We start from the raw sequence: 9,478 nt of genomic DNA on the forward strand, positions 1-9,478 counted from the left end.
TATATATATATATATTAGGTTTAAAAGCGAAAAATAGCTATGAACCAAAATAACTAATATGAGAGGATTAGTGTCTCTGGCTAAACGTTTTTTCCTCCAATTTGTAATTAAAGAGAGAGAAAGAGAGAGTTTAGTCATTACCATGCATTTTCTATGGAAATCAAAATAGTTTATTTGATGTTTTGTCCACACAAATATACCCTCCAAAAATATTTGTTCAGTTATGGCCGCCCATTCAATCTCATAATTACTACATATAAGACATAACCATTTGTAACCATCATCTCATATTTTTCCCTCCCTTAAAATTTTGCATACCACCTGTTTGCTATTTTGTCCAAGAGAGAAAAAGAAACAGAGATTATTTAGAGGGCTGTGGGTGGAGGTGGGTTTGATTGAATTGAAGAATTTATTTGCTGGACTGAGGTGTGAGAGGGACCCCACACTTCACGTCCATCATCATCTTCTTCAATCTTCATAAATCTCTTTTGGCTTCTTTTCCTACTCCTCCTCCTACTACTCAACAAAGCACCTCTTGTTCTTGTTGTCTTCTGGTGTCTTTGTCATTAGTTTAAACAGGTCTTGTGGTGTTGGGTGCACCTAATTTTGCTTCAATCCCAACTACCCAGATCTGTTTTCCACCTTATTATTTGCAAAACATCATATTATTTACAAAAGATCTTGTTTTTGTTGTTTCAATAGAAATTCAAAGATTTTGGAGATACGGGTCCTTGCATCTAGACTTATCTTGGTATCATTTTTTTTTTCTTGGGATTCAACGAGTTCCATGTGTCAGATAAAAAACCCATAACAGATCTGAGTGAGAGTGCCCCACCTTAATTAGGTTCCTGGTTCATCCAATACAACCCAATTTCACTTTTTATCCCCTCTCTTTGTATGACAGCTGTTGAACTTGTCTGTACGGTTGGGTTCTTTACTTGGGGGGCCTTCTTTTTCTTTATCCAAAAAAAAAAAGGGTGAAGAAGCTCTAAACTTAGCTTCTTTTGCTTTAAGGTGACTTCCTATGCATCAAAGTTTAGTCCTTTGAGGTGTTCATGTTAGTTGCCCTCTTCTATTCCTGATTAGACTTTGACAAGTAGGCCCACCTCTGGGTTTGGTGGGCTTTGGTAGAACCAATAAAAACCCAATCTGTTGTTGAAAGCTGTTTGAAGATCCCACTTTGCCTTTTTTTTATTTTTTATTTCAAGGTGGTTGAGACTTGAGAAAGAAAAATTTGAGTTTCTTTCTTTTATACTATTACCATTGTGTTTTTGTTTTTTTTCCCCCTCAATAGGTTCCTCCATTGATAATTGCCATTAAATTCATTTATGTGCAACCCATTTTTGACCCTTAATAGTAGTCTCTCTTTCTAAATGGTACTTTACTTCTTGATCACTTGCTTCTCCTTCATCCTCTTTATAAAGTCCCTACCTCTCAAGCCACTCCCACCTTGGGCTAATGAAATGAGACTGTTGTCCTTCTGGTTTTGGAAAGACTTACCATCATCCTTTCCAATATCCCAGTTGATAAATAGCCTGTCAAGTTTCTATCTTTCTCTAGTTCCACCTTACAAAATGTCTTTGATAAAGAAGAGCCTAAGTTCCAAAGTTGAGAATGTAGAGGAAGAAACTGCAGAGATGTCAGTGTTGGACTTGCCAGAATTGGCCTTGGAACGCATTCTTGAGATGTTACCACCTGCTTCACTATGTACCATGGCTGGCGTTTGTACCTCTTTGAGAGAGAGGTGTAAAAGTGACCACCTATGGGAGAAGCACATGAAGCAGAAATGGGGCAGAGTAGTTGGTGCAGCTGCTTACAGGGATTGGCAATGTCATATTTCTTCTAAAACAGATTCAAACAATCTCAAGCAAGGCAAGCAGAAGGGCCTGATAAGGCTTCTATCTCTCAGCTGGCCTGTTTCATGGTTTAGATCCAAAGTTGATGATTGTAGCAAACAGAGAAGCTCTTTGCCGGTTGATTCAATCATGTCTTGGTATCTTGCTTTGGAAACTGGCAAGTTCTGGTTTCCTGCTCAGGTCTATAACCGTGAGGTATTGACTGTAGTTATATGTATTCAGCTGTGTATAAAGCTTTATTCAGTTTCAATTTTATATTTTGGTTGTTCTCTTTTGAACTAGTTGTGCTGTATTGCAGAATGGCCATGTTGGGTTTATGTTGTCATGCTATGATGCTGAACTTAGCTATGATCCCCGCACTGACACCTTCCAAGCCAGGTAATTGAACAGATAGCCCTTCTTTAGAACACGGATTTTTTGGTGGTTCTTAGTATTCAATTTTTTTCATATATAATTTTGGACAATTGATGATAATAAGTGGTTATTTGATCTAGGTTTCCTAACTTTAGATGATCTTGTCTATTGCAGGTATCCACCTCATGGAAGGAGAGCAATTGCCATTGAGAAGGCCGTGCCATGGGAGAGGCTTAGAGCACCACCTGTTGAAACTACTCCTCATGATCTTCATAGCTCTGACTGTTTGAATGAGTTGTGCCCAGGTGATCACATTGAGATTCAGTGGAGAAGAAACAAAGAGTTCCCTTATGGTTAGTTTCTCACAGAAATTATGAGTATGGATATGATGAATTTTATCTTTATGAATATAGGGTAGCTACTTGTTTTAATTTTCTAGATATTTCTTTTCCCTGTTTGCTTTGCTGTTTTTATTTATTTATTATTATTATTATTATTATTTATATAATTTGGATTGGTGAGAGATGGAAAGAAGCACAGGAAGAGTTTTAAAGAAACTTCTAGGAATTAATGAATGTGATGTCCAGAAAGATGAATAGACATGTCATGTTACCCATATTCTGAAGGAGAGGGAGAGAGCCAGAGAGGGAAAAAAAGAAAAAGACAGTTCAACCTTATTCCTATCAAAGAAAAGTTGTTCAATCATAGTCATCACAGTATTGTCTTTCGCAATGTTTATCAAAAAAAAAAGTATTGTCTTTCACAAAAAATTGTTTACACCTAATTTTTTATATTGTTCAATCTAAATTGGTATGGAAAGTTTCATCATAAAAAAATAAACTTCTTGTCAATCAGAGCTGCACAGAGAACTGCTTTTAAATTTAAATTATTCTTCCTTGCATTTGGTGGTATGGTGTTGTATGGCACTTGGAATACATAACATAACCATCAGATATTTCAAAAATATATATTAATTACTTGTAATAGTTCACTGTTTGATATGTGCCATATATGCTGCAGGTTGGTGGTATGGTATTGTAGGGCACTTGGAATCATGTGATGGAAATGAGCTTTACTGCCGTTGTCATATTAGTGGTGAGTTGATCTAATCCTTCTTTGCCATGCGTTAGAATTTGATACTCCATAATTTAGCTGTAACCGATCCAAACTTACCAAAATTTTCTTCTCAAAGTATAAAGAAGTTTTTTAGAGTTTTATGTTTATATTTTTTGGTATTTGCAAGTTTACACACGTGCCTACTACCGGGTCTTGAATTCACGATGTTACCCTGAACCGTTTCTTACCGGGAGGATGTGTAGTTTGAGCTTATTAGATGGATTGGGGATTAAAAATGTGTAAAAGTTTAAGTTAATTTTTTAAAATGTTTTCTAGAAGCCAATAACTTCTTTAAAAATGTGGATGACATGAATGTAAAGTTTACTTTCACAGACCACACCAGTTTTAGCAAGGTCCCTTTCTTGAACCCCATTTTTCAATATGTGGACCACCATTTATGCTATTTGATTGGTCCCCAAGACATATCGTTGTCAACATGTCATGACTTCCACCAACATAGTGATAACTTGTGTCTCAGTGGAATATTTATGGCCAACCATACTGAAAGAACTCAATGCATCCCATACCCTGTCTTTTACCAAGTTGGAATTTTATCTTCTTATATGGGCCACAATGATTTTAATAAGCTTCCAAATTTCTTTGATTTTTCCGACTTCTTGGCTGCCAAATTGTGCACCTCAAAGTGACATGAGTCCACTTCTCCTCTCACAAAAAATCCACCCTTTCCTTGACCACAACAAATTAATAAAGAATGAATGATTTATATTAAAAACAAAAAGAAATTATGCTTGCTACTTGCCACTTGACAAATGAGGCAACAAATTGATCTGAAATTCAGTTGTATCAATCTTGGAAAAATCTGGTTAAGGATGATTGGTTCCATGCTTCTACATCTGTGAGTCACCTTTATCATGGAGTTGGGGTGCTTGGAATTTGATGGGCATAACAATGGAATACTAAATTTTATAATTTCCATGAGTTGTTCAAATGGTCATCCAAATTGTCTGGAAATTGCAGAAAGAGTTAGGGAACACAATAATATACATTTTTCTCAGTTACTTCAAGACTTTGAGTCAATTGCCTCAGTTTAAGGCAGTGTTTTAATAATTTTCTTATGCTGATTTACTGATAACTTCTTGTACTAATAAATCCAAATGAATGGAATATGGAAAGAACATGAAGAACAAAAGAAAGAGGCAAAAAGAAACAATGGAATTAGTGACTATTAATGATGTTTACTAGATGCTAATTTTAGTTGTTAACCTTGACTTTGTGCCAACAGACACTGTGGTGCTGGAGTTCAATCAGTACACCCCTGGTTCACGGTGGAGACATACAACCATTAACAGGAAAGACCACAGGGAAGAGGGGAATGAGGCAGATGGGTTCTATGGAGGAATCAGAAAGCTGAAGAACAAGGATGAAATTTCCACTTGGAAGCAACTTTGGCCTAAAGAAACCTTGGAATAGTAAGCTTTGTATGGAAAGGGTTACTAGTTACTACACTCAACAACACTTTGAATGTAGAAGGTCATTCTTCTGAACCAAGTGAATTATCTTTACAAAAGTAGATGCAAGAAGTTGAAAATCAGCTTTTTGATCCCGTTGCATGAATGTGGAGGCCATGTTCCTTTTTTCTATCAAAATTATTTTTTTTGGGAAGTTTCAGGATGCAATGCCAACTCATGTAAATTAACTTCCATTTATGCCAAATTGATGTACAATATTTACCCCCACGATATATTGAATTAGTAGATAAACTTCCTTTTTAGTTGTTGGAACAACAAAACGTAAGAAACTATTAGCTCTGAAATTATATAGCATTCATTTCCCCAGATTTTATTTTTTTATTTTTTTTATTTTTACAAGATAGAATTTCTACTCTACCCTAATTTAAGTGTATATGTGTGTGAAATTCCCTCCTAGAGACTTGAACTCCGGCTCTTGCTCCCACACTCCACAAGCACTTATACTTGTAGAATGACTACTGCACTAAGGATGCACTAAGGATGTACAGTGGTATTTCCCCAAATTTTGGATTATCTATTGTTTACCCACATTATTGATAATCAAATGGAGAATTGGTAACACCCAGCTAGAAAATCTCTCTCTCTCTCTCTCTCTCTCTCTCTCTCTCTCTCTCTCTCTCTCTCTCTCTCTCTCTCTCCCCATGCATGTGCATGCCCCCTTAAAGGATTGACTCCAATAAGCCTTTTGGTTTATCCATCCTCATATGCTAGCAAGTTGGTTTGATAATTTGCTTCAAGTATTTGTGGTGACATTAATTATCCTTCAAATAAAATAAATAAATAAATAAATAAGCCCGGTTTAGACATCCGTTAAGAAAGTACTTTTTTTTTTTTTTTTATGAACCGTTAAGAAAGTATTTAATGGCATATTCTTTTTTCACTTTTATGATAGAGTGAGCTATTTTTACATAAAGAAGAGAAATGAGTATGAAAAAGTTGAATTCTTGATAAAGGGATGAAAATACCCTTCTCACATTTCTCTCCAAATCAAGCGATTAGCCATATTTATTATTTAAAAAATAAAACTCAAATATTACATTAGTTTAAGAGAAATGTGAGAAGGGCATTTTGTCCCTTTATCAAGACTTAATTTTCATACCCGTTTCGTTTCCTCCTATAAAAATTGCTCACTTCTTTATAGAAAGTGAAAAAATAAAGCCTTACGTTAAGTAGTTTCTTTAAGCATCCGTTAACCATATTCTTTTTTCTAATCTCCCAAAAGAAAATGAGAGATTAGAAAAAGATGCCTTGAGGCATATGTCAACAAAAGCTAACCAAAAAAGAATCCTGAATAGGAAAAGCAAATTAGTGTATTTGAGGACCTTGAGAATGATGAGCACCATCTAAGTCTATCTTAGGCCTTATCCTAAGTAAAGGCATCTGTTCAATGGTTCATGTTTCTCTATATGAAAGATTCCTGACTCACTAATTGGAAGAGACAAGACAATTCTCTTTTGCATTGGTGATGATTAAGAATTTGACTCAAGACAGAGTAGGCTGTTGGATATCTTGGTGGTGTTAAAGCTCAAACAAGTTTCAAGCTTGGATAAAGCAAGTTGAGCTCCATATTGCTGCATTTAAGTTCAAGGAACCTGATCTTGAACAGGGCTATAGTTTAAATATGTGCCCAAGGGATCTTTAATGTTTTGATTGAGGACTTAATCCGATTCATGATGTTGATTGGTTAGGGATAAGTTGAAGAAAACACACACACAAGATACAAGCTTATGGTTATGATGATGCAGAGTGTGTTTGGATGTAACTTTTTACTATAAAACTTATTTGTTTGTTTTTTGAAAATTGGTTAAAGTATGGTAGTTTTACCTAAAATAAAAATGAAAAAAAAGGTAGTACATAATTAGATTAGATAAACTAAAACAACAATATCATAGACATATGGTGCATTTTTAATTATATCAACTTTTACAGTCTATTAGAACAAATGGATCTTCTGATAATCATTCGAATCTTAACCCAAATTAAATTGTTTAACGAATTAACTGTTACTAATTACACTGCCCATGAAAAACCCACTTAATTGAAAGTCACACACAAGTGCTATCATAAAGATAAGAAGAAGAGCACAACATTCTATCTGACACAAACTATTTTTTGTTTTCTTTGTTTTTTTTTGTTTCTGCCACTTATCCCCATTCACTCCACATACTTTGCCCCAAAGCCCATGCATAGAAGAAGCCTTGGTCTGTATTGTATCACAGTCATCTTAGCAACTTTAGCTACCTTTTTGTCCTCCTTGCATTGAGCTACATTTTGCTCTCTTACTGATGCACTCCTGAATAGGAATTTCTTTATATTCTGCCTCTTATTTTCCCTTGTAAAAGACCCTCCAATTTCTTTACCACTCTCTTCTGCTTCCACAGTGGGGCCTGAAGGTGTAGTCATATTGGGCTTGGTAGGCATTTCATGATCCATTTTCACAAGTCTCACTTGTCTTGCAAATGACAACCCCTTGGGCTCTCCCAGCTTCTTTGGGCTTGGGCCTACTTGTTCTATTGGCTCACGGGGATTGTTCAATGTAGCAAAAGCAGAGCCATTGGACTCATGCTCCATTGGAATTTGGAGGCCCAATTTCTTGTCCTGATGGTGGATCGAGCCCGTCAAGTAATTGGACTCTTGTGGTCTTGCGGCCCGCAATGGCGAAAGGGACCGAGTCCGCCTATGATTGTGTCCTGTGTTTTCCCTCTCTTTCCTTCCCTTACATTCTCCAGAGCCACCATGAACGGATCAAAATCATCATTCCACATGCTCCGGCGAGAAAACGAGAGCTTAAGAACCGAACCCGGGGACCGAGGGGGTGACCCAGCTGGGCTTTGGTTGCCACTTTTGTTGTTAACATATTGAAGGCGTGGTGGAAGCTTGAGAGGTGATTGTGGGAGTACTTTGCCATCACTAAACAACTCATCAGCAAATGCCATAGTTGGAAGTGAAAGTGAATCCTCACTTTGTCTTTCTTGCTTTTGTTGTTGCAGTTGATGTTCTAATGGGTTCTCAAAATTCTGGTACGTTTCAGTGTTGTTACTAATAAGACTGAAACGCCCACTAGTATCAAATTCAAAGTCATCAAAACTGGATTTGGCATCTTCATATGTTGGTGTTGTAGGCTCAATTGCAAACCCAAGTTGAGCACTTGATAACCCTCTTGTAGGACTAGTTGGCACACTATAGAAGTTCATGTTCTCTGTGTTGAATCTTCTTGGACTAGTGGGTGCACTCACATAAGAGAATTGATTTAGGATCTCCATTGAGGGAATGGAAGAGATGAGGAAACTTTGTTTTAACTTTTAAGTTTGATGGGTTCCTTGGGAAAGGGATTGAGTCTAGAGATTTTTGCTCCTGAATTGAAGGAAAGCCTTGTCATATATATGAAAAGTTGGTTTCCATTGTCCAAGGTAATATTCAAAGCCTAAAAAGTATAGAAACTAAATGAAAAATATGTGGTTCATGTCCTTTTCTATACACTAGGTACATTGATAAGGTTAAGAGTTCATTATATAATGAAAATGCATTATGATTATTAATTCTCGTTGCTATCATATCTTTTTAGGAGTTATAAAATTACACCTAATCTCTTGGTGTCTTGCTAGTTGATATTCATCCATGACGGGATATTTGTCTTGTGTGTCTAAAATATTCATTGCAGTAACCATTCACTATTCATGGTGCGTAGCCTTGTAGTTTTCTCTCTCTATATATATATATATACACAAAAGACAATTACGTACGAATAAAAATGTCACCTATTGTTTTGCCTTCAAGCATATATATGCAGTGCAAAACAATAACAAACAGAATCAAGCATCCCAACTTTGATTTACCAAATATTTTCCAGGTCAAATGATTGAGTCACGGAGCTGGATTGTGGTTGAAGTTGATCCAAGATTTCAACCACTCTAGGATAATCAGTCGGCCTCTTTTTTGACTCGTGGCATTCCCCTCACAACAAGTGAAAGACATAAAAACAAAAACAAAGACAAAAGTAAAATAAATAAATAATAGAAGAAAATGAGAAAATAAATAGGTGATCGAATATCCATGTTGGTTTGTCTATAATCAACAAGAATAACTGATTTAGACTTTGTGCAATTTTTATTTTATGATAAACACATACGAGTATGACAATATAGGACTCTCTCAATATCTTGACTTTAGAGATAGTTCATACTTCATAGTACATCTTGTGCATGTACCGTTAGAAATTAGAATAGCCATTTTTAATTTTTTATATATAATCCAGAATAACCAAGGTAAGTTATGAGAAGGATTGAAAGACTATATATATAGATATGCTACGGACTATTTTCATATCAAGAGTGAAGGAAGAGAAAAAGTCAAAGCAAAGAGCTCTCTCTTCTTTTTCTATAATAATTGTGAGTAGTGTGTGAGAGTGAGTGAATTCAATAATATTACTAAACACTTAGAGAGATTTCGGGCCAAGAAATGTGCTTTTTTTTGTGGAGCTTTGGGCTCAACCACTTATGCAGAGTTGGTCTGAGCTATATAACGAACGATTGGGCTGTTATATCTTAGAGAGGACAAGTCAAAAGTGAATTTCTGCTACATCGGTCTCTAGACTTTGTCAACTACAAAAGGCTTGAATCTCCTTAAAGAGAACGAGATTTCCATGTCCCAATCCGACATTGT

General features: G+C 35.9%; 1 protein-coding gene across 1 annotated transcript; it reads left to right on the forward strand.

Moving 5' to 3' along the window:
- Positions 1-510: 510 nt before the first annotated feature.
- On the forward strand, positions 511-5,076 carry LOC142607734 (F-box protein At2g32560). The gene is made up of 5 exons (XM_075779339.1): positions 511-2,051; positions 2,155-2,234; positions 2,385-2,563; positions 3,231-3,305; positions 4,570-5,076. Exons 1-5 carry the CDS (start codon positions 1,374-1,376, stop codon positions 4,755-4,757), a joined length of 1,200 nt encoding a protein of 399 aa, XP_075635454.1. The 5' UTR covers positions 511-1,373; the 3' UTR covers positions 4,758-5,076.
- Positions 5,077-9,478: the final 4,402 nt, after the last annotated feature.

This window comes from Castanea sativa, chromosome 8, assembly GCF_040712315.1.
Source record: "Castanea sativa cultivar Marrone di Chiusa Pesio chromosome 8, ASM4071231v1".
NCBI classification, from domain to species: domain Eukaryota; kingdom Viridiplantae; phylum Streptophyta; class Magnoliopsida; order Fagales; family Fagaceae; genus Castanea; species Castanea sativa.

Excerpts from the sequence above, each read along its gene's own strand:
- LOC142607734 (XM_075779339.1), top strand. The coding sequence starts at position 1,374 with ATGGTACTTTACTTCTTGATCACTTGCTTCTCCTTCATCCTCTTTATA. Across the intron at positions 2,052-2,154 it reads CTCAGGTCTATAACCGTGAG|AATGGCCATGTTGGGTTTAT; the intron begins GTATTGACTGTA and ends GCTGTATTGCAG. Across the intron at positions 2,564-3,230 it reads AAACAAAGAGTTCCCTTATG|GTTGGTGGTATGGTATTGTA; the intron begins GTTAGTTTCTCA and ends TATATGCTGCAG.